Here is a 26,625-nt window from a genome sequence, read left to right on the forward strand (position 1 = left end):
ACACACTCTCTGTCAGCTGTCCTATTTCAAATATCTCTCTGTAAACAAGCCTTGAGACACACCTAGCGAGCAGGATGGCGCTACGCCCAGCCTTGCCCTCAGGTGTCTCAGAGTTGATGCATCGCCCTGGCCTCTGATGAATCGAGGCAGACCGAGCTAACGCTCTTATTAACAGCCTTTTTTTTTTTTTTCTTTTTTTTTTTGAGCACAGCTAACGGATAGAGCAAGTGCGAGAGAGGGAGAGTTGACGTGTTTGAGCGTATTAATATCCACCTCAGGTGCTAATTTGCCCTGGAAGTCACCTGTGTCGCCAGCTGCGGCAAAAGACAAGTGGAAACGAGAGGAGGGATGAAGAAAAACCCAGGGATGGGGAGAGGATGGAGAGATGGCGTGGAGGAGAAAAAAGGAAAGAAAAGGAGGAGGTGTAAATCACATTAATGAATAAGCTTCATTAGTCATGCCCATTAGCGTCCTAAGCACGGATTAATTTAACTTCAGCCGACTTTGGAGAGGCCCGGCGGCCATGATGGGACGCAGTTTGATTACACACCTGGATGTTTGATCGCTGACACCCTTTATTCTGATTAGCAGCAGAAAGACTGTGTACCTTTGTCCCTGAATGTGAAATTAGAGCCTCTGCAAAGAGAAACTTTTGCTCATTTCTTCCTCTTTTGCCTGGTTCTCTTGTTTCCTCTTTGGATTTTATTGTTCCTAAAGGAAATTAAACCTGCTGCAATGGTACTGCACATTTAGATGATTTGTTCATCCATCTTTTATTTTGTTTTCCAAAAAGAATAAAAGTACTTTCAGGGGGTATAATACTTAATTTTCTTCTCTCTGATTTTGTGTTGTAAACAGGCGGACCCCCAAGGTCGAGACATTGCCATCCGCCCCTTCCTGGAGCACTGTGAGAACACCCACATGACCATTTGGCTGGGCATCGTCTATGCGTACAAGGGACTGCTGATGGTAAGAGGAGAGACGCAGTTTTCGTTATGTACTCTACACGTGTACTGTACAATTAAATGTGCTGAAAATACTCTTTATAGTCATATTAATGTGCAGGAACGCTCAATCTCTAAACCCGTTACTCTAACCCTCTAACAATAATTTTGAAACATGTGTTCCTCAAGAAACTAATTCAAAGACAGATCTATACCCCTGTCTTAATTAGGAATTCACTGTTTATTTTCTAATAACAATTCCTCTTTTCTATCTCCTTGTAAAACACAAGCTACCACACATAAAACAGTTTTATTACTTGTCTTGAACTCAGGGATGCTTCCATAAACTCATCCCATAAGATGTGAGCTCACACTGCCCATCATATAATACAACACTTGGCCATTTGCTGGTGTATCAGAGACCTGCTTGACGTCTGGAGGCCAACAGTCCTGCAGCCCCACACTTGTAAATCTCCCTCCTGCTGCGTTTCATGCAGAATATGATCAGCAATGCATGCTTTGAAGGAGCTAATAAAATCTGTAGCATTTGATTTAAATGTCCCTTCAAACTAAACCTTGATAATGTCTCTCTCTTTTTCACCATCCTGATTTGAATTCTAATGTCTTGACTGATCTGTGTAAACATAAAGATACCATATATATCATACTTGTATTAAAAAAAACAGCACACTTTTATCGTTTTCACCCTAACAGAGGCTGGTACATTAATGTCCAGTGGTGCATATGACATTCGCTACAGACGTGTGCACTGTCAGGGCTTTCATTAATCACAAATAATAAACTTTATCTACTAAAAAATGTACAATTTCCTCAAAAAGTATTGGAACAGTGAGGCAAATTCCTTTATTTTCTGCTATGGACTGAAACACTTGGGGGTTGACATCAAAAGATGAACATGAGACAACATTTCAGCTATTTCCAGGTATTTACATCTGGATCTGATACACAACTTAGAAGATAGCATTATTTGTAATGAAACACAACAATTTTTACGCAAGCAAATGTATTGGGACAGATAGACTTTAAACAGATTAAAGTGAATAAGACTTCATATTTAGTTACAAATCTTTTTCTTGCAGTAACTGCATCAAGACTTTGACCCTCTGACATCATCAAACTTTTACATTCTTCTTTTATGATGCTTTTCCAGGCTTTCACCCCAGCCTCTTTCAGTTGTTGTTTGTTTTTGGGGTTTTCTCCCTTCAATCTCCTCTTTAGCAGATAAAATGCATGCTTTATAGGGTTTAAATCTGGAGACTGACTTGGCCAGTCTGAAACCTTCCACTTCTTGCCCCAGATGAACTCCTTTGTTGTTTTGGCAGTGTGTTTTGGGTCATTATCTCGCTGCATGATGAAGGATCTTCCAATCAGTGTGGTTGCAGCTTTCTTGTAATTGGCAGACTAAATGATTCTGTAGACTTCTGAGTTCATTTCTGCTGTCATCATGTGTTACATCATCAATGAAGATTAATGAGCCTGTCCCAGAAGAAACCATGACAGCCCAAGCCATGACATTACCTCCACTGTGTTTCACAGTTGAGCTTGTACTTATTGGTAAACTCCAGCCTAGCCTTCCTGTTCTTCTTGCTAATAAGTAGTTTGCATCTTCTGGTGTAGCCTCTGTACCATTGTTTATGAAGTCTTCTGTGATCAGTAGATGGTGATACCTTCACTCCTGTCCTCTGGAGGTTGTTGCTGATGTCACTAACAGTTGTTTAAGGTCTTTCTTTACGGCTCTCACAATGTTTCTGTCTTCAACCGCTGATGTTTTCCTTGGTCTACCCATTCAACATCTGTTACTTAATACACCAGTGTTTTCTTTCGTCTTTAGGACTTTACATATTGTTGTACTGGCTTTAGCCAATGTTTGTGCAATGGCTCTGATTGATTTTCCATCTTCTCTCAGCTTCACAGTTGCTTGTTTTTCATCCATAGACAGCTCTCTGGTTTTCATGTTCTAAGTATAAATGCAGTCTACACAGGCAAAACTCAAATCTGAAGCTGAGGGTAGACATTCAGTGCTACTTATTGTTTGAATAATCAATGTAACAGGATACACCTGGGCAACAAACACACCTGTCAGTCACATGTTCCAATACTTTTGCTCACATGAAAAATGGGTTGGTTCAAACAAAAGGCGCTATCTTCTAAGTTGCGTATCAGATCCAGATGTAAATACCTGAAAATAAAAGCTGAAATGTTGACCTCATGTCACATATTCATCTTTTGATGTCCAACCCAAATATTTTCAGTCTACAGCAAAAATAAAGGAAGTCACCTCACTGTTCCAATACTTTTGGAGGGGACTGTAGATTCAAGGATACTTGCCATGCAATGCAAAGCTAACAGGTCCTCCCTTTAGCTTATTATTTAACAGATAGATATGACATTATCATGTTTGCTGTCGTGTGCACTTCATACTAATTCAAGAAGTAGAAGATTATAGCTGGTTATTAAACAAACTAAAATGAATATTGATGCCTCTTTATGAGATACTAAGCAAACTAGACCACCAAAGACTGACTATTTCCGCCTTCATAACGACCATTATATCACACTACAGTGGACATGGGTGTACCAGTGTTAACATTAGGCTGCTCTGCATTTAAATGAACTTGCTAATTATGTTTAATGCTTATTTAGGAGCCATAAAAGTAGCAGGAAGTAACAGAATAGAATCAGCCTACTTAGCACAAATGTCAGTGACTATTAAATTAAGTGAGGCGCCTCAAGGAAGCTCACAAACAGAGAAAGTTGTGAAGACCAAACAAAATGAGGCGTCTCTCTATACACAGTCATCTCACAGCATACAAAAGCCTTTAGTCCACATAGCTGTCCTGCTGAATAGCTTTTGTCGAGTTTTTCATTGAAATGTTAAAATATATTTAACAGGAAAAAGAGGCATTTGTGAGTACTCTTTCTGTCCTCAAAATAGCATTCAGTTGTAAGTCACAAGGGTCATGTTTTCAACCATAACACAAGGGTTTGCTGAGTTAGCACATTCAGTGCCTTTGCTTCAAATGTGGCACATCTAAGGTATATGCTGTTTACAGGTATCTAACACTGACCCTTCAATCCTTCTAAACTACATGCGTACAAAATGGGAATTTGTGGACAATAAGACTATTTATTAAGCACTGGCATCCAATACACATGTTCCCATTGCCATCCAGGCTGGGCCAGGACAGACATTGTTGAAGAACAATAGGTTGTTTGCAGATGGCATCATGTCACAGCAGTGAACTCCAGATGGGTGGCAGGAAGAAGCTCACAGAGAAACAGCAGGAGGTGTGTATTACAGGCCTAGCCTGTATGGAGGGGCGGAGCCAGACAATAGTCATCTATGATCCATTTCACCAAAGCCATCTGGTTTGGTTCAGCACAGTTTGTCATGGTTTGTCATGGTATACCCTGATCTTGCCAGTGTTTGCACAGCTGATGTCCAGCTTCCTTGCTGTGACGTAAAAGCAGATTCTTTAGAGAGATCAGAATCATTTTGCTCAGCCCAGTAAGAAGAGACGGTCTGCTTGAGGCTGGCTCTAAAATGGGAACCAGCTCCTGACATTCTTACAAAAGAGCCTGCTCATAGAACTGTTTTGTTTGTGAGCAACACATTATTACTCTGTTGCTTTTCCTCAAAGGTTAATTTGGTTAATATTGATTCTGTTAAAAGCCTGTTTCATCAATCAGTCATCACGCGGGTAAAACACTACAGCTGCTCTTCCCTTCCTGCCCCTCATCTAACCATTGTGCATTATCAGGACATGACAGGTTGAAAACAGCGAGAGGGGGTTTTGTCCACATGGAAGGCCACATCAATACAAACCCAAAGTTCCTCACAGGAGCTGAAGCTCTGATTCCCTCAAATTTCTTGCAAATTAAAAATGAATGACCTGCTTTTACAGTTACGATGAACTGCTTGCCTTTTTTTCTAATTAGGTCAGTGGTTCTCATTTACTGTTTGCACGTTATTCATTATTTAGACTTTTATATGTAGCAGGGATGGTACTTAAGGTTGGTATTTAACTTTCACCTATATGTCTACTTCATTTCATTCATATTTAACAAGGGCATCTGAGGACTAAAGCCCATAGGAGGCTTTGGCTAGGAAATGCAGGGTTCTAAAAAAAACTACAAGATACATTCAAATCAACCACTCACCCACCACATAGTGTTTTAAACCTTCATTTAGAAAACTGACTATAAACCTCAATATGTATAGAGCCTTTTTCCATCTCACCTCAATATGTTAACCTAGCAAAGCAGCTGGATTTTACAGACTCCTTTTTTGTTATCAGGTAAATGTATAGTGCAAAGCTCCAACCTACAACGTGTGTCAAATCAAAAATGGCTCTAATTGATCCGCGTCTTTTGAAGAAAATAAGGCGGCAGCTACGGGTGGAGTTTAGCAATGGGTGTTGCTGGTGTAGTGATTAGCTTGGATATAGCTTTAGTATAGTGGCAGTTTTAACATATCTGAGCCCCACTAAAAGCTTTTCATGACAAGGAATGTGTTTTCACTCCTCTGCTGACATGCTTTAGCATGACTTTACAAGAGTTCCTTGGGGGGTTGTTCATGAGTTGGCATTTACAATGGCTACTGATGTAGTAGTTAGCTTGTATGTTGCCACAGCGGCAGTTTTGTCAGAGCTGGACCACACATCTTTATTTAAAAAGGACCAAACAGCCACACTTAAAGCTTTTCATACCCCCAAAAAAAAAAAAAAATATGTTTTTGCTCTCCTACCTGCTTCAGCATGAGTTTGCAATCATTACATGTAGGGTTGAATAGTACTGTAAACTGGAGTTTACAATGGCTGCTGCCAGGGTAGCGGTAAGCTTTGATGTAGCTGTAAAAAGCATTGGTTTAATCAAACCTCAACCACATTTCTTTATTTAAACAAGAGTAAAGAGCCACATCAAAAGCTTCTCTTAAACCTGGTATACACTGTGTGATTTTGGGATGTACCAGTTGAAAGATGACCAACCTTGGCGATATCTTTGGTCACGGCTCTAAAACGGTGGTCTTACATTGCAGTGTGAGACAGGCTGACATCGTGGTCTTGTTAGCAAAGATAGCCTGGGATAAAATTTCGACAGTGTTAGAAATTTAGGATGACCATTTCACAATGTGACTGCTGCTGCAATCTATGCCAAGTAACCAATGATTGCAGAAAGAAATTATGTAACAATAAACACAACACTGGTGCCAACAAACAAGCAAGTTAGCATTAGAATGGAGATCTAAAAAAGCAGAAGTTTGTGGGATTTCAACAAGGAGGATAACCTTGATCTCAGATGTTTTTATAAGGATATGAACAGCACAGTCATACCAGCATTGTTGTTACATCGCTTCATCTTTTATTTCTTGCATACCGGTGTACATCGTAGCGATCCAGCCACATTTAGAGGGAGTGCTCATCGTACAGAGTGCACACATCAAACTTGATGTCGAATTAGATACATGTGTAGCATGTCAGAAACTTATAAGATTGCAAACAACACATGGTCTATATGAGGCTTTAGCAGTGATGTTTTTGCATGTCACTAGCCTGTAGAGCTCAGGTTAGTACTGGAGCTTCACATGTCTACCTCATTTTATCTTTATGCTTTGATTGGCTTGTAATAAATGTGACAGAATATTTGTCCAATCACCTTATGAGATTTCTTTTGAAAATTTCCGCCCTTCACAAACATTTTATATGGGAGCTTTCCCAGATGAATGTGACATATATCCATGCAGTGGATATGAAATAGTCACAGTCAACCTGGAGTGTCAGTTTGTCAATATGTGATGGGATTGAAAGAGCAGTGAGACAGAGCTGTAAGAGATCTCTGAGAAAAAAATGTAATGGACAAAAGGAGTAAAGCTAGAAGAACTGTGATTTAAGATATGTGTGCATTTCAATGTTGAGCAAAAAGGGAAAAATGAATGTGGTATTCAGAAGCTCAGCACAGCAGAAGGAAGCATTGAGGCATGCATATGAATGAACATGTACATACATCACCATCAACTCACTTTCATTTACACAAACTCGCACACCTGAGGCTCACTAATCCTTGAGGACTGCTCTTATGATTCTGCAGCTTGTCATTCCATGGACACTCATGTAGGCTTTACAATAAGCAGATCCAGCACACAGTGAATTATTCAGCAGGCGGCTGCTACTGCAACTTTAATGCTCCTGCAAACAGTCCACTCTAAATATACATTTGACAGGAATGAAACCGCTTCAACATTTTTATTATCATTGCTAAAGCTAAATACATTTAAATGTTTCATCATATCCTGCACTTTGATTTCATTTATTAAGATGTGTGAAAAACAGTGAGAACAAAAACAGTGAGATTTTATCAGTCCTGCTTTGTCTGAAAAATCTAAAGGGAAAGAAGAAAACAAAAGAATGATTTCACATAGAGACTGATATTACATTGACTGTCTGTCCTTTTTGTAACCACAGTATAATCCTTCCATCAGTGCTAACACAAGCTCAAATTTGTATTTTTTCCCTGACAGTTATTCGGTTGTTTCCTGGCATGGGAGACGAGGAATGTGAGCATCCCCGCTCTCAACGACAGCAAATACATTGGGATGAGTGTGTACAATGTGGGCATCATGTGCATCATCGGCGCTGCGGTCTCTTTCCTAACAAGGGACCAGCCAAATGTCCAGTTCTGCATTGTGGCACTGGTGATCATCTTTTGCAGCACCATCACTCTGTGTCTGGTCTTTGTTCCTAAGGTCAGTTTCTACGTGAGAAAGGAAAACATTTGTATAGTCAAGAACTTGATTACAACACCCACACTAAGTCTTTAAGATGATGTGTAGCCTATCAAGCCAAAATTGTTTTACTCCTGTCTGCAGTAGAGACTAATGCTCATTCTCCCATCTTCCAGTTTATCACGATGAGGACCAATCCTGATGCTGCCACACAGAACCGAAGGCTAAAGTTCACCCAGAACCAGAAGAAGGAAGACTCCAAGACATCCACCTCAGTCACCAGTGTGAACCAGGCCAACACATCCCGACTAGACGGGCTCCAAACTGATAACCACCGTCTCCGCATGAGGATAACAGAGGTAACAGAGGAGGGCACGGTTATTTAAAAACTCTGTCTACTGTTAATCAGAAGTCAAAGATGCTGCAGATGCTCACAGATGACTCACGCAACCTTGATCTATGACAGAAGAATTAGGGGAGATTTTTCACTAGTTCATTAGTCATGGACAGCCTGCTACAGATCTAACAAATGTTAAAATACACTGTAATGGCAAAAGTATACACTCACCAATAAAAATAATTGAAATCAGATGTTCCAATCACTTCCATGGCCACAGGTGTATAAAATCAAGCACCTAGGCTTGCAGACTGTTTCTACAAACATTTGTGAAGGATGGGTCACTCTCAGGAGCTCAGTGAATTCCAGCGTTGTACTGTGATAGGATGCCACCTGTGCAACAAGTCCAGTCGTGAACTTTCCTCGCTCCTAAATATTCCACAGTCAAATGTCAGTGGTATTAAAGCAAAGAGGAAGCGATTGGGAACGACAGCAACTCAGCCGCGAAGTGGTAGGCCACGTAAAATGACTGAGCAGGGTCAAACATGAAATTCTGGAGGATGAGAAGCTTTACTTCACTCTGTGTTACATAAAGGTGGAATATGTGGCTTTAATGCCCAATGTCAACACCACAATGTGGATGCTGAACTTTAGAGACAGCAGAATAGTCTACACATAGAACTGCCATTAGTGACACCTGTCAGGTTTTACAGCCTGTATCCAGTACTCAGCACTCCTTCGGCTGCTGATGTCAATTAAAAACATTTAAGGAGTATGATGATAGAAAAACGTCTTAGTAGACTGGCACTGATGGGCATTCATGAGCATATTGGCATAGATTAGGAGGCTGTTCTGAGAGTTTGGGAGTTTAAATTTACCCCTCTTCTACATCATTTGCCGTAATCAATAACTAATGTTTTTGCCTCTTTGTTTTTCTGCTATAAAGTTGGACAAGGAACTAGAGGAGGTGACCATGCAGCTGCAGGATACCCCCGAGAAAACACCCTACATCAAACAGAACCATTACCCAGACGCCAACAACATTCTCAGCATACGCAACTTCACGGACGGAAAAGGTGAGACATTCAGAGCTGTATTTTACTGTGAATCTGTCTATTTTTATTGTTTTTTTATTTCTGACATCTATGGTTATTTTCATAACTCCACTAATCTGACGCTTTCAGTATTTAAAAATGCCACATGGAAAATGGTTGAATTAATACAGACATACAGTGCCTATAAAAATTATTTACCCCTTAGATGGTTTACTCTTTTGTTGATTTTATAAATCAGTGATGGTCAACATAATTTGGCTTTTTGACTGATTTCAACGAGAAATCAGATTTCTACAGAGTAATGCCAGGTAGACAACTATGTAGAGTAAAATAGGTGACTTCATAAATATTCAACCCCTTTTAAAGGGGCTGACCTAATTAAACAGAGGTCCAGCTAATTGGTGCTAGTAGTCTCACAGTTATTGAAATGGGTATTACCTGAGTGTAGTGAATGTGTCTCAAGCTATTTTAGTATAAAGACACCTTTGTGTGGAAGGTCCAGTCACTGGTTAATGAGTATTCCTGGCTACTAGGGGTGTGACGAGATCAAAATGCCACAAGATTTCTCATCGAGGAAAAATCCAAACTGGAAATTATAAAAGATTACAAAGATGCCCTTGACTCTTTAAAACTGTTGGTGAGAGTGCTAATGAAGTAACAGAGCTGATCCGTGACCGATTAAGATCACTGCAACCCTCCCCTCCTCCTCCACGTGTGCTACTCTGGGCCGCACATGATCCGCGAATGCATAATAAGTTCATCGTAACGGTCCAAAATGATGAAATGCTGCTGCTGGAAAACTGTGCAGTCTTCGTGAAGGGAGCATAGTGTTTATTTAGTTAAAAAAGTACTTAAAGTACTTTCATAATAATCTAAATGCTTTTATTATTATCATTGTAATTGTAGCAGTGGGTGCATTGTGCAGTAAATCAAGGATTAAGTAGACTGTTGAAATAAAAGTTTTGATTTGAAAAGCATTAAAATGTACAGTTTGAGTCAGAGTTAGATAAGATAAACTGTGTGTGAGCGTTAATAGCCTATCCAGTACAAGAGGATCAGTTTAAACATTTCTGAATAGACCTGAATGCTTTGCAATTATGACTTTCAGCCATATAAAGGACATATTATCCAACCATGTAATTTTTTATATTTTTATTTAATTGGCATTACTTTGTAGAAATCAATTTTTACGTTGACATTAAAGAGGTTTTTATTGCTATTCTTTTGATTGAAAAAGCCAAATTATATTGACCATGTCTGATTTCTAAAATCAATGAAAGGGTAAAACATTCAAGGGGGTAAATTAACTCTCTGCTTTGCATTTAATGCGTTTGCATATGTAGCATCTTCAGCCAAGGAATTTTTTGCTGCATACAGAGCAGCAGCTTGCTGGAATATCTTGATGCTTTTTCTCACTGCTGGAGCTCCTGTCAGCTGCAGGTGAAGTAGGGAATCGAGAGCAATCTGTCTGACAGGCAGTCTGTGACGTCTCAGAGAATGAGTCATACGATGAGCTGCAGTACCTGCATACTTCACTGCTGCTTAGCAAGTTCAACACATTGTAATCACACTTTTAATAATGCTCACAACTTTATTGTTGAAGCCAAGCAGGTCAAGACTTCACTTTGCACTGATTTCTGATGTGTTTTGTGTTTTTCTGAACAGTATACTTCGGAAAACAGTTAAGAAAAGATTTTTAAAAAAATGGAAAAAGGAAGGTAAAGATACATTTTATATCCATCTTTTTCTGTTTACTCGCCCAACATTTGCTCAATACAAAAGTTCAAATTGATACAGCAGTACCTCAAACATAATGAAAGCTGGGTTTCTCAAAATTGAATTGGCGAATGGTTCCACTCCAGCAGCATCACTTCATATTAACTGTTGTTTTAATAGACACAGGGTGACGGGAACGTATAGCAGCCACATTCTGACGCACACGGCAGCACAAAGCGGCTCTCAGGGGCGTCTAATGGATCTGTCTGATTTGGGGACGGTAAAGGAGTAAAACAGCTGCACTCGTTTGGCGGATTGGGAACAGAGCGTGCTGGGATTGTTTGAGAAATTTCCTCATCTGTGAAAGTTCACAGTTACACAACAAATGCATGGCAGTTAGGGGGTACATTCACAGAGCAACGTGTCTAAAGTGTTTTGTTTGTTGTTGTTTTGTTTCTTTTTCTCCCCTTCTCTGCCGTTGCAGACACACTCTCCTGTGAAAACCTGAGAAGTATTTGTCTTTTAAATGATACGAGGTAGATATTATGTTATGGCAATTTTGCAAGGAAAACTTGAAATCATACAGGCATGAAAACATTTCCAGTTTTATACATAGTTTGTTGATGGGAGAGCTTATTGCTGTCTTTATGGAACACCAGATTTTGATTGATTGGGAAATTACTGCAGTCTTTCTCTGTAAAAGGTGTTTTTCTCTCACATTAGGGGAAAATCAGCTGCCATCTATTGTTTTCTTGAAGAAGCACAAGTAGAATTCTACTGTGAATCTTTGTTATTTAAAGCTCCTTTGAGGAACTTCTATGTTTTTGTGACATATTTGCCTCTTAAGATCATAGTCATCAGTATATATACACAATATGGACAAAAGTAATTGGCCACACCTGTTAATTATTGAGTTCAGGTGCTCCAATCAGTCTCCATTTACAAACATTTGTGATCTTAAATGGGTCATTCTGTGATGGATGCCGCTTTTGCAATAAGACAATTCATGCCGGATATTCCACAGTCAGCTGTAAACGATATTAGAAAGTGGAAGCATTTAGGAACAACAGCAACTCATCAGGTCAGGTGCTGATGTAGGGCGGGAAGGCCTGGCTCGCAACCTCCGTTCCAGTTCATCCCAAAGGTGCTTGATGGGGTTGAGGTCAGAGCTCTGTGCAGGTCAGTCAAGTTCTTCCACAACCAACTCCTTAATCTAATGTGGGGCACAGTCATGTTAAAGTAGAAAAGAGCCTTCCCCAAACTATTGCCACAAAGTTGGAAGCGTAGCATTGTCCAAAATGTCTTGGATTCTGAAGCATTAAGATTGGCTTTACTGGAGATAAGGGGCCTAGCCCAAACCCTGAAAAACAGCCCCATACCATTATCCCTCCTCTACCAAAGTTCACAGAAGCTCCTGCAGCATAGTATTTGTGCTTACATTAGTGCCAGTGGAAGTTCAGAACTCTTCAGCTATAGATTCAGCAGAGCGTTTGAGACTTTGACGTACCATACATCTTAGCAGTCGTTGATCCCTTTCTGTGATTTTACGTGTGATTTTCCGCTGTGTGGCTGAGTTGCTGTTTTCCTAAACGCTTCTACTTTCTAATAATATCACTTACAGTTGACTTTGTAATATCCAGCAGGGGGCAAAATTTCACCAAACCTATTATTGCAAAGGTGGCCTCCATCACAGTAACACACTTGAACTCACTGAGCTCTTCAGAACGACCCATTTAGGATCACAAGTGTTCATAAATGGATGCATGGCTAGGTGATGATTTATACACCTGTGGCAACAGGTCTGATTAAAACACTTGAACTCCATAATAAATGCATGCTGCCAATACTTTTGTTCATATAGTTTATATAGTATATTTAAGTTAACCACATTCTAATTTTCCATTTTAACAAGGGTAACCTCTGTAAAGTCCAGGCTGATACTGGAAGCTGGTTTCAGACTCTCTTTGAGGAGTAGATTCTAAAAGCGTGGGCTCATGACAATAAATCTTTCCAGGCTGAATCTTTGCATGACTCTTCCTGAATAGTGCAATTTATCCAAACAACAAAACGACAAATACAGCCTCATTTTAACATTCATTTTGAGCTTTATTTATAAAGACGAAATAAAACGAGACCAACAAATTGCATCCCTCCTCTATAATGAAGTGTCTGATCCCTGTAAACAGTAAGAGTTATAAACCTTTGTTAGGAACAGCTGCACCTTTCTGTGGCCAACATTTTGTATAAGCAGCCAAAGGTCATATTTCTGTGTAATATACAAAACTGAGACATTTTTCTGTTAGAAATAGTGTCTTTTTTATCATATTTCCCTAAACAAGAACAACATATACTGCTTCTGTAATAAAATCATCCTTCTTTATGAGTTTAACTTGTAAGATAACCCAGTTTTTAAGTGTTATATTGAAGAGGCATCACAAATGGGCTGTTATATTTCAGGCATATTCCCAATCCTGGCATCAAGAACTGTTTTTAGAGAATGACTCAAGTTAAAAAAATTAATCTTCTTGTATCTGCTGCATATGCATTAAGTTTAGTTTGGAAATCATCAGAGGCTTGTATCACATTAAACAAAAGTCTGACCTGGCTAATACTTTTTTAATGCTGAGAGAAGTTTATGAGTCTCTAGGTAGTCCGGATGTTCGTGATAATGATGGTGCGAGGAGGGAGGCAGAAAAAGAGTTCAGACAGATCATTAGGTGCTGCTGACAAACGTCAATCTGACGCACATTATGGAAATCAAATCACAGGTCGTTAAAGCTCCTTTAAAGATCACCAGCATATAAACTCTTCCCAGCCTCAATCTGCCTCTGCTTGACAGTCATCATCATCATCACCATCATCATTGTGGCCGGCTCCACACTGTAGTCATCAGTATTCATTGGAGAGCAGGTCTTAATGTGTTGGGGGCCCGTGAATGAGAGGCTGTTATAAGAGTAGAACGCCGTGTCAACAGCGATTACGCTCACTCACACAGTCTGAGTGTTGATCTCTCTGCCTGTCTTCATGAATATGCACCAGCACATGGAGAACAACCACAGGATGACAGATGAGGTGTGGATTTCTGACACTGCGGCCTCTGAGACCTGACTTTAGGCTGAGGAGTCAGAGGTTGTTAATTAACAGCATTTCATATTATGTTAGAGTCTGTCTGAGCTCTCTTTTAACACCACGCAGAAGTCAGTCTTAATGTGTCTGATGTGCTATTGAAATCTCTCGACCTTTGACCTCCTCAGCAGTAATGAGTCCATCATTGCTTATATTGCTGTTTGACTCATTTGAAATCTTTTCGTCAGGTGTGTTCGCATACCTCACATCGCTTGATTCTCTGCAGCAGAATTAATAAATATACTGAAACTGTGCCATTAATAAATCAAATCCATATTATTTATACAGTGACTATAAAAAGTTTTCACTCCCTTGGATGTTTTACTCTTTTGTTGATTCTATAAATGAGTCATGGTCAATATGATTTGGCCTTTTTGACCAAAAAACCTCTTTAATGTCAAAGTTAAATAGATTTCTACAAAGTAATGTCACAAAAATATGTAATGGATTGCAGATTAAATCTGGACTACAGTTCACTAAAAGGCATGTGGGAGACTCCATGGTCAAGTGGAAGATGAGACCAAAATGGAGCTTTTGGCCATCAGACAAGACATCAAACACTGCACATCACCACAAACACACTGCGAAGCATGGTGGTGGCAGCATCATGCTGTGGGGATGCTTTTCAGCAGCCGGCCCTGGAAGGCTTGCAAGGTAGAGGGTAAAATGAATGCATATTTCTAAAGCTTTAATGCAGATCAACAAGTCATAATCAGCCCATTAAACAGGTAAACTTTGAACCTTTTTGGGTTCGCTGCTAAATTGAACTGGAGTAAATCAGTTATAGTATTCACTGTCTGTACAGTGCGTTTACATGATTGATTACACTTTGGCTAGTTTGCATATGGAGTGTAGAAACAGCTCTGAAACTTTCTTAAACTTGCCCTACCTAGCAGCTAGTGACATTTGGACTAACCTCGCCAGCAACTTCTTGGCTTGAACTCACATTCTGAATCCATAATGTGCTGTATAAATATCTGTGCTCTGAAAGCTATAAGGTTTGACTTTTTCAGAACACAAAGACAGCTTCTCTGCTCCTGAAGAGTTCAGTGAGCTCAGGTGTCCAATCAGGGCAGCCAGAGCTGTGATTAGGGAATCAGGTCAGAGAGTTTGGGGGGAATCTGGGACAAAAGAGGGAAACCACAGTACACTTCATGGAGGAGTACTGAGCACTTCTGCATTTATTTACTGCAGTTCTCCCTCTATATAAACATCTGCCTCGCCTCACTCTCCACAGCTGGAGTATGCTGGTATTATCTTGGGATGGACTGAGAACCATTTGTTCTTACATTATTAACTTCTTATTTCCTCCATGTGTCTGCCTCCACTTTGTGAATTTATCCCACACAGCTGCTTTAAATATTACCATGAATATGTGACGGCATTCAATTATGCAATCTGTGCAATATAATAACTGACTAGTTAACAGGCAGTTGACAGACACAGTTGACATACTGTCAGATCTGGTTATGACTAAGAGTCGACCTCATGGGTTTTTACTTTTAGCATAGTTATAAAGGTCTCTGTTTCTGTAACCAGCAGCAGCTTTCTCCTTGAACCACAGACTGACAACAGACAGACATAGTCTCTCTGAAATGTCTGAAACCTTCATGAGATTTTAACTAACGAAGCAGAGGTTTATTATTTTAAACCAGATGAAACTTCTCTGTTGATCACCCAGTAAACATTTTTCCTGTTAGTTGATGGCTTTCATAGTTTAAGGTTGACTTCAGGTTTTAAAAATATTCCTTTTCAGAGTGAAATCCACCAAAAACAAAACAAAAAGTTTATGGGAAAAAAACAAAAAGTGTTTTGTCTGTAGAATAATTGTACACCCTGTCATCCAAACATGACCACCCCCCATCAAAAAACAAGACTGGGATGGCATTGATGTCAAAATCACAGCTTTAAAAGGGAATTTACAAAACACTCTGTAATGTCACACTCCAGACATTTACTTTGGTAGAGAATTTATTGTGCTCTTAAAATACATGTAAACATGTTAGTCCAGGGCTGTCAAACTCAAGGCCAGGGGGCTAAATCTGGCCCGTGGAACAGTTACTAAATCCAGCCTGCGAAATTATATGATATTTCTGTTATAACTGGCCCATCAATATGAGGTCTGCAGATTTCCTCAAGTATAAAAATGTAAATTTTACCTTGATGATCTAAAGAACCTTTTTAGTCAGCAAAAATAATTAGATAAAAAGTCAGGAAAATAAATTAATTTGTGTTTTAATTTCATATTTCTTATTTTATACTTTGAGCAATTTCAAGTCATAATTTTGATTTCTTGTATAATATTTAAGTGTTTAGATTCATAATTTTAAAATTTAAGTCATATTTTGACCTTTTTAACTAATTATTTTGTATTTTATACCATATTTTCAACTTCTGACTCTGACTTCATAATCCCATAGTTTGACTTTTTAGACTCACAATTTTAAAGTTTGAATCATATTTTGACTTTTAATTTAATGATTAAAACATTTATTTTATATTTTGACCTTTTAAACTCATGGTTTTTACTTTATTTCTAATATATTTGCCTTTAAAAACATTATTTTTCAATTTCAATTTCATGTTTTGACTTTTTTGAACTAATAAATTCACTTTTTCAGATTGTGAGCCTTTAAATTTATCTTTTTTAACTTTTTTCATTTCAAAATCATTTATCATCAGTGCTAAGTTTCTTTTCATATTTTATTTCTGGTGAAATAAGGTTGACAGTTTATGGTTTTAAAGGTGACCCTGTTAGGCCCTCAGGTTTGACCTGAATCCAGAATCCGGCCCCTGCTGTGGTTGAGTTTGACACCCCTGAAATAAAGGAAATATGAAGTGAATTCACATCCTTGAAAGACAAGGAAGGAGTTTTTCATGCTCATAACTGCTGCTAGGGAAAAGGATGTGGACTCATTCTGAGGAGTTAGGATCTAAATCTGAGCAAAAAACTCTCTTTATGTCTCGTCTCATGTGCCAGACAGGTGACGTGACTGCCCATCTGACAGATCTGATCATATTTTTATGATGCTTTGGTGTTTTTCTGATACAGATGGAGAGAAGTCAATACTAAAGAACCATCTGGAGCAGAAGCCCCAGGCACAATGGGGTTCCATGGATCCTTCCAGAATAAACAGAGGTCCCCTCGAGGATATCAACTCACCTGAACAGTGAGAATTCCCATTTCCTTCCACCCCTGTTTCCTTTTCCTTTCCCTTTCCCTCTCCCCTCCCCTCCCCTCTGTCTTGTCAGCTTCCTCATCAGACTACACGTCACATGTATCACAACCACCAGCAGCTCACAGGCGGTTGCTCTGGCAACAGAGCTCTGTGAAAGAATGGACCAGCCCTCTACTTTTTCCTCTCCCACGCACTCCAACACACATTTAACCACAGAGAGTACATGTGCGTCTCTCGTCATATACCCGCACATGTCAACACAAACATGTTGCACATGCGGACATGCAGCTAGTTGATTTGTTGATCAAAACTCTCATGCAGGCCCACAATCGCTATACAGAAGGCTGCAAAGCTGAGGGACCTCATTAATGGGGGGACACCTCATGCATCATTTGAAGATCTCAGCAGGGAATGAGCAGCGCAGAGGGATGGAGAGGGAAGGGACAGCAGACAAAGGGGGTAAATATTAAAAAGAAGTTGGATACAAAGAGAACATAGATTAAGGAGAGAGAGAAAGAAGGAAGGAGGTAGAGACTCACAGAGGCTTATGTAACCGGTGATTTACAGCTCGCATTGGGAAGCAGCTCTGAAAATAGACAGGGAGGAGAACAGAAGTAAAGGAACACTCGGAGCTATTCCCATGCTGCATGAATGTTTGATCACATGAAGGGAAGAGAGATGAAGAGGCAGAGGAGATAAAGAAGAGGAAGAAGAGGTAAATGGCAGATGGTTTGTGACATGATGAAGGTTAAGCCACAAGTTACTTTTAAATGTGTCTGTGTAATATCGGAAAATGCTTCCATCACAAACAGAGCAGCCTGATTAATATTTCAGAGTTCACCTAATTAAGACATTTTCTAGGTCTATGTCTGAATGAGCTTGAGTTTTATTCCCCACCTCTTAATTTTTTACATAACTGGCATTTGGTTATGTAATTCGCTTGCAAACGGCTGGAAGTGGCGCGAGCACTGGCGAGGTAGGGTGGAAACTGTCGCAGCAGGGGGAAGCATGAAATGTTCTTTTTGTCAGATGATCCCAGAAGATGGGAGGCACGCTGGATCAGGGCTTTAGGAAGGAGAAGGAAAGGGGGGAATGAGGAATGAGACAATAAGAAGAACCGCTCAGGGCTTATGTGAACTTTGTTTGTTAGGATCCAGATTCTGTTAGTTCTCAGTTACATCAGTGAGTCGGGATTATGAGTGCGTGCACCACATGTGCCCCCTCTTGAGAGTGATACATTGGCACCGACCAATCACTGTCCCTGCTGTCCTTCTTAGCACTTTCCATTGAAATAAATACACAGAAGGTGGGTTTAAGTGTTGATAACCAGGGATGCACAGGGGTTGGGACTGACTTTACATACAGTAGAGAGGGTTTTATAATTCATAGCAACACATTATCCTTTTTAGGATTTTATCTCATGTTGTAAATGTGAACATTTTTGTTACATTTATTTATTGTAACGATGCCTCTTGACAATAATCTTTTACTGATGGAAAGCCTGTTTATTTCCCTTTTAAATGGTGTCATATTTGTAAGGGTCATGTATTTGTGGGATGAGCAGCAGAGCTGAGTATGTGGGTTGTGCCCATAAAAAAATTTCCCAAATCTTCTCTGCCAGTGTCAAACAGCTTATTCTACCATCACTACTGACTCTTGTTTTGAGCTTCTGGTACCCACAGTTATGTTTGACTGATCTGGATAGGACCCGTGTCATAGGGCAACTTCAAGCTACTGTTCTACAAAACAAAGTTGTGGCATTGTTTGGAGGCCTAGTACCATGTCCAAACTAAAGGCCAAGTTCCATCTAACAGGGGATGTTAAAGACAGGCTGGACAGTGGGCATCCCAAGAAGATGGCACCCCAAGGTGACCAATTCCTCACCCTGTCAGCACTTAGGAACCGTAGGCTGTCTTCTACTTATTTGCAGTTCTTCCACTTACTACTGAAGCTTAAAACAAGAGTTAGTAGCGGTGGCAAAATAAGCTGTTTGACACTGGCAGAAAAGATTTGGCAAATTTTTCATGGGCACAACCCACATACTGAGCTCTGCTTCTCATCCTGCAAACGCATGTTCCTCACCACGGTTATTATAGTTTACTAAAACTAATTAAAACTCAAAGGTAAAAATTATTTTAGTTAACTAAACTAAATAAAAACTAAGGTTTATAGGAAAAACAAAAACTAACTAAACCTAAATTATGTGCTGACAAAGCTAACTAAAATGAAATAAAAGTGGAGACAAAATCTTCTTAGTTTTAGTCTTTGACAGCAGCAGACTGTCTGGTATGAAACTAATAAAAACTGAACTAAAACAAAGCATTTTTTTCAAAATCAAAACTAAACTGAAATCTAAAACAAAAGGTTAAAAACTAAATAAAAATAAAAACTAATGAAAAATCCAAAACTATTATAACCTTGTTCCTCACACGTCACCATTTAGAAGGGAAGTTAACTGGCTTTCCAGTAGTATAAAATGTATTGCCAAGAAGTATTGTTACAACTAAGACATATCCTACCAAACACTAACTTCTGTAATATTTTGTGCTGAGTTTAGATTAATTCCACATTCCTTTTTATTTAATATATGAAGTGAGGGGCGCAGATGGCCTAATGGTTTAAAGTGTGCCCCATGTACACAGGTGGCCTGGGTTAAAACCCAGCCTATGGCCTTTTCTCGCATGTCTCTCCCCACTCTCTTGTCCTTGTTTCAAACTCTATCCACTGTCCACCTCTATTAATAAAGGCACAACCCCCCCCAATATATATTTATATATTTGGTAAGATAGTAATGTTATGTCAGTTAATGCTTCATGACATGAACATATCCAACGCTTTAAAAGTTTGTAGGACATGAAATAAAAGTTGAGAGTTGTACCGTGTGAATTTGTTACAACATTTTTAAAAATTGGACTAGACATAGTATGACAACTGGGGTATGTCAACCTCGTTTTAAAGTACACCCTGAAGTTTTGCAAACAGATTTAACAACCACAGAACGATCTATATATGGATTAGCAGTACTGCAGTACTGAGAAACAGATGATCTAAAGCTATGTAATTACAAAATTTGGACTTTAATTCAGTTTCACATCCATCAGTGATGAGCCAGGCTGATGTGAACCTCCAGGCTCTAGAAGTCCAGGCTCTCAAGTCCACATAAATGTCAGGAAACCTGATTTGTAGTCAACAGTTTAAGGAACGGTATGGATCTCTGTTGAGTCCAAATGTCCCTAATTTAAGCAGAAATGAGTCTGTTTTTCTCCTGTTTTCACCCATTTGTAATAGAGCAGAAGGCTGTGTTTTGTCACCTGGGTTGGTTAAATATGTAAATAGTAATAGTGAATAAATGTTTTCAGATAAAAGGATGAGTTGTACCAAAGATGAGATGATGTACAGTATTGAGAATCGTTCAGTTATAGAGCTATTCAAAGTGCTTTCGAGGATTAAAACAAAACATTTTTTCACTATGAGCTTTAAAAGACATTACATTGAGCAAAATAAGATATTGGATTCTAACAAATACTGACATACTGGGAGTCACATATCAAATAAAGCAGAAATATGGCATTAGATATAAGAATAAATATGAATAAAATGAAGTTATCTGCTCTGAGTACCTGTCAGTGTTATAGTGCTCTGAAGTCCCTGACCACAGAGTCCTACCCTCCTGGTCTTGCCTCAGTCTCTATAACAGTCCACCTTAGAATGTCTCTCCAAAGATTTATGCTTAAAGTTTGCTCCGTCTGTGTCAGACACAGCCCTAAGCTGCCCTGGAAACCTCCCGCAGGGATGCCATGGTGGCTAAACCAATCTGAATTAAACCCAAAAACCTCACCAGTTGTAACTGAGATGATTCAGCATTTCTCATTTTGAAGATTAACACTGAATTAAGATAAAAAAAAAGGAATTTTATAAAATTTAAGAATGTTAGCATAGTTACGTACGTTCTCAGCTTTTGTGTCTTACATTATTTTTCTCCCCTCTCTGCAGCATACAGCGTCGACTGTCCTTGCAACTGCCCATCCTGCATCACGCCTACTTACCTTCCATAGGAGGGGTCGACGCCAGCTGCACCAGCCCCAACGGAAGCCCTGGTTCCAGCCCCCGGCACAGACACATGCCCCCCTCCTACCGGGTCATGGTCTCTGGCCTGTGAGCTTCATTCTCTCCCCCACGTGGCTCTTTGCAGAGGAGACATATATGGTCCTTTTTTCTACTGCGAATAGACTGATATCATCAGCGTATGTGTGTATTTTGTCTCAGAACAAGGAGGACAAGGGGGAGAGGAGAGAGGGAGGGGGGAGGGGCAAAGTTTCACTCTTCACACCTCTTCACCCCGGCTTCTCTTGAGAACTGACATCCTCAGTCAGGAAGGGGTGGGAGGAGATAGAGTGGGCACTGGATGACCCATAGAAACTCCCATGATTCACAGCAAACATCCCCTTGTTTAGCTGCTCCCCTTGCATATACACATATGCACGGTACAAACGAACGTACACAAATACACACACATGCACAAACACAGTGACACCCCTATAGCAGAGCAGCGATGGAGCAGCCCTGACCTGACGTGTAGCCTTATCTGCTTCAAACGGGGGGGCGGGGTTGTCTTTTACTGTTCTTTATCTGTTATATGTTCAGCTTGCTGCTACACGTGAGCTTGTCATCTAACTTGAGTATTTTACTGCTTCGGTGACTGGATACCAGTGTGGGGACAAGGGATTTACAAAAACCAACAAAGGAAATCATGGAAATTACTCCTGTCCCCTTCTCGTACTTATGGAGACGTGTAAATATCTTCATTTCTGACTTTGATGTACTGTAAGCTTTGTATATGCTGTGAATGGACAGGTAAAGGGGTTAAAGTGCGGCGCTTGATACAGAGGCAGGTAAAGTGGGAAAATTTCCAATTGAAGTTTATAAAACATGGCACCCTTGTGAGAATTAGACATATGAAGGAGATCGAAAGTGGTTTGTTTTATTGTTTGGCAGATAAGATGCTAAGAGAGGGATGCACATGGCTCTTGTACCACTTTGCTAAATTTTGCAGCACTGGTTTCTTTAGAGACTTCACATCCGGCTTTCATAATTTACAATTTGCGCTCAGAAAGCATGATATACAGAATATTGATGCTATGCCTTTAAACAGGTCGCCAAGGCTGCATATTTTAGAAAATAGAGCTAAAAAGACACCACAAGAGTGTTCCAAGGTTATGTGTGTTTAATGCCAAGAATGCACACATTCAGATGTACACATAAGAGGGCACCTTGTGCTTCTCACTGAGTGGTCTTCGTAGACTGTTAAGATGTCCGTTTTTAGCCCTCACAGCTAACCAGCACAGACAAGAAAGGACTGAGTTGCGCAAAAAAGGGCACAAAAGTCACGCTTAAAATGAAACTGAATAAAAAGCAGTGAGCTTGGAAAGGATGTAGGTCCTACTAAATCCACAGCTGAAATGGTGGACCTGAATTTCCATGAAGGCGATGCACACATGAGCCCCCAACCGGCTGTAGCTTTCAGTTCTAATACACGGAGATAGATCATAAAGCACAGACACAGGGCTTTCTTTCATAATGAAATCACTCCACACTTAGCAGCGGGGAACATACCTCACTTGCTAATGAAAACGGGCTGTGAACTGAGTCTGAGAAGGCCGCACTGGGCTAAACGGTCATCAGCACAGTGTCATCGTGTGTTTTTTGTAAAACCGTCCTCATGTGGGAGAAAAGAATAACTCTGGACTGAAAACTGGACTTTAAATAGAGTGAGAGAGTTTGTTCTCAGCATATGTTTCACCATTGGTGTCTTGGTTTTTAGTTTTTAAGGCGTTTGTTGAGCGCTGTGCCTGTTGTCTTATATTGTAGCCTGCAGGAGCCACAGTACATAACGTAGGGTGAAAATGGCACTGAAACAAACATCGGCCACACATCTGTATATTGTACAACGTGTCATAGATTTTTTTCAATTTAACGCCTCAATGCATGGGAAAGTGTGGGAGAACTCGGAGAGGCACGGACTTCCTCTTCGCCTATCATAAAAACTGTCAGTTTAAAGGCCAGTCAAGGATACTGGAAAACTAACTAGCAGAGGTCCACCTGCTATCGGACATATCAGGGGGGACTTCCTGTGAGAGCTCCTCCCCTTCCAGCCCCTGCAGAGGACACAGGAGCAGGGAAACCCTGAGCACAGACCTCCGAGGAGTCACGGCGTCTCCCGCACCTTTTTTGCCAACCAGAGAATCACGGTCACTCCAACAAAGTGAGTGAGAGACTTTGTCAGAGGGTTGGTTCTTCCTTCAGGAGAACAGAAAAAACCAACTGCACATTTTATATATTACATTCTATGTGATTGTGTACAATTTGCTGATACCCTGATGATGGTGTCCATGTATGGATATTTGGTATTTGGCTTTCTCAAGACGGCATGATATGAAATGTATAATTCACAGAGTTACCTCTGTTTTTGCAACTGTCGTGACAAATCCACTCCGTCATGTCATTCTCAACTACGATTTGGTTTCTGTTTCTTTACACAGATTTTTTTTAACCTGTTGATCAGCTCACACATGTCAATGCCAAGATTCTCAGTGGACAAACATCATCATATCAACTATGCTACTGGTTTAGCAGTTCTTCACTGAGGGCAATAAAGTGAAAGTAGTAGCAAACGATCAATCCTAACAACCCGCGCGTGGCATTTACCAAATTTAAAAAATGACTTTTTTTATTCGTCCATCAAAAATGCCAAATGCAGATCATCAGGTATGGTTCTGTTCTTTTAAATGTGCCCTGATTTGTCTTTCTTTTAAACTCGTTTGAGTTCCAACATGGATGAAAAGTTGTCTAAATGCAATTGTGATGGGTCAAGGGCTCATTATTTCCACGCTGATGGTTTGTACATGCCACAGGTCTTTCTACCTTTTCTGTTCAAAGATCAAAAGTGACATTATATCTTTGTATGTGTCATCATCAGGGTTTCTGGAGAACACGAAACATACATGTCCAAAAGTATAACAATATGACGTATATATTTAGTGGAAAAACACACACAGGTCCATACTGTTACTGTTTTGTCAGTTTGATATGTGGTATCACATGGAGTTCAGTTCAATTAAGAGTTTAAACGGTGAACAAAAAACCTATGTTAAATGCAACATCTTCAAGAGGGGCAATAACTTGTTTTCTTATTACAGAAAGAATAGAGAACTATATATATGTATATGTAAAAGATCTTTACGTACATTCATTTTTACATAGGAGATATTTCACAAATGCGCCACAAGGATACTTGGAAGTCATTTTTTTAATTTACAGTATCTGTAACTATGTTATGTACAGATGAGGTATAGATATGAAAAAGTTGTATAAATAAGTATCACACTTGGAACACCTGAACATTTTTGAAGCCATTAGTTGTTATTGGGGAAGGGGGGGATTTGAATAACATTCTTCTTTTATTGTCTGAATGTTATGGACAGCCTTTACTTTTCACATCATCGTTAAATAAAGTGAGACTGAAAAAACGGCTCCGTCTGTTTCATCTTCACCGAGCTCTCTGGTGTAGTAGAATCATTTAACAGTTTCTCTCAAGTATGTTTGGGTTTAGATTCTTATTTAAAGGCAGCGACTCAAGAGGGTCCACTGTCAAGGCTTTTTAAGATGCTTAACAATTATCTCCTTAAAAAGCACTAGTTCGAAGCTTAAGTCCTACAAAAGAGAGACAGAAATCAGCACAGAGTCACTGACTGTTACTTGGAGACAGGGTGTTGGGGAGGGGTCTACACTGTGCAATTTCAAGCGTATTCTGACCTGATTTTTAAGTGGTTGTGGGGACGCAATGACCGATCTTGGCTTAGGGGCTGTCCACATGGAGATTAATGGTGGGAGTATCGATTCTAAAGTATCGATATATCGATACTTAGTACAAAGTACTTGTTGTTGTATCGATTACTCTATTACTCTAACAGAGTATCGATACCAAACGAGTACTTTAAAATACGTCTTGCCATTGCTTCACCCCGAGTGCCTCTGTCTCTCTCCTCCAGACTGTGTTGGCTTCTCTGCTTGTCCAGGTCATATGAATTTGGGGACCGATCATACACAAGTAACAAATCTCAGCAGCTCCACTTTCAAAATTATAAGAAAATATCACTAAAACTAATCTGGGGCCACATGTAAAGACCACAAAATGTATGAAGACCAAATCGCATAAACAAAAACATAAATATTTCTATGAAAATCATTGATGACTTGTATTTCTCAAATTCTGTAATTTACTGTACCTGAATTTTAAAAAAAGAAAAGAAATGGGGCATTTTTTACGTTGTAGATATTTAAATTTTATTTTTAATTTTGTGTTATAATTATTCATTTTCATCTGTTTAGTTTTTTTACCTGCTTGCACAAACATTTCAATGTAATTGAAGATTTTAAATTGAAGTAATTTAAAGTTGAGTTATAAAATTCAATTTAATGAAAGATCTGAATGACCTGGATACGTCAGTGTATTTGCCTGAAATGTGTACCTTTTGAAAGTTTGAAAGTCCAATATTTTATTCTTTCTTTAAAAGTATCTATACCGGTATCACTATCAATAAAATTACATCAAAATGTATCTGTATTGTATCGAATTCAAAAAATGTGGTTTCGCCCACCCCTAATGGAGATGAGTTTAGGAGTATCCACAAAAGAATTTTTATCAAATCAGCATTGTGAAACTGGATCCCAGAATGACCTAATCTTTATACAGCAACTGTTTCGTCTCCATGTCTACAACCAAGCGCATCTTTCTTGAAATGATTACATCATAGCCCACTTAACCCGCATGCGCAATCCCGGCCAACAACAACAATAATGGCAGAGCACAGGATGCGTCTTCTGCTCCTCTACAACCACTGTGAGCAACAAATGGTCATGGAGAACAGCATACACGACATGTTCTTAGATCCACTGCAAACTGCAACCAGAGAGGCAACCAGAAGAAAGTTTTGGACAAGAGAAAAGTTTTGGGTATGCTTGCTTCATAATCTTCTTCTCTGTGCCTGGTGCATTTCCGTGGCAGGGTTACAGCGCCACTTACATGGTTGGCATTCAAGCTACACCGTTTTCAGTTGTTTTGAATGGTTTGGTGCTAATATGCACATGTCTTTCTGTACGGGAAACTTTTCCCAGACTTCCCTGCTCACAACTGCAACAAATTTAATCCATGTTAAATATTCCGAATATTTGGTTATATCTTAGTTATAGCAATGTCAAAGAAATATTTACCAGCCTTATTTAAACATCACATCATCATTTATTTACAGTCATGGAGTCATGGAGTTTTCTGATCTCTGGAAAGTTCAGGTGCCATGTACACTGCAGCACACTTCCATCAGCTCTCATGGACAGTAGAGTGATCCTTACTCTTTTAATGCTGTGCTGTTGGCATCCTCATCATTTAATGCTTAATGCAATAAGGCCATTTTGCATGAAGAGGGGTGTTTCTTCACCAAATAACTGCATAATGGCTCAGCTTCTCTGC

General features: G+C 39.6%; 1 protein-coding gene across 2 annotated transcripts in view; it reads left to right on the forward strand.

Moving 5' to 3' along the window:
* The window catches only part of gabbr2 (gamma-aminobutyric acid (GABA) B receptor, 2), a 316,006-nt gene extending 291,397 nt beyond the window's left edge, over positions 1–24,609 (forward strand). For both annotated transcript variants that reach the window (XM_041807934.1, XM_041807933.1), the window contains 6 exons: positions 859–969; positions 7,483–7,707; positions 7,863–8,045; positions 8,970–9,099; positions 16,973–17,090; positions 21,093–24,609. In XM_041807934.1, coding sequence (XP_041663868.1) covers positions 859–969; positions 7,483–7,707; positions 7,863–8,045; positions 8,970–9,099; positions 16,973–17,090; positions 21,093–21,258 — 933 coding nt within the window. In that variant the 3' untranslated portion in view covers positions 21,259–24,609. The remainder of the gene's footprint in view (positions 1–858; positions 970–7,482; positions 7,708–7,862; positions 8,046–8,969; positions 9,100–16,972; positions 17,091–21,092) is intronic.
* Positions 24,610–26,625: the final 2,016 nt, after the last annotated feature.

The sequence above is a fragment of the Cheilinus undulatus genome, linkage group 16 (genome assembly GCF_018320785.1).
Source record: "Cheilinus undulatus linkage group 16, ASM1832078v1, whole genome shotgun sequence".
NCBI classification, from domain to species: Eukaryota; Metazoa; Chordata; class Actinopteri; order Labriformes; family Labridae; genus Cheilinus; species Cheilinus undulatus.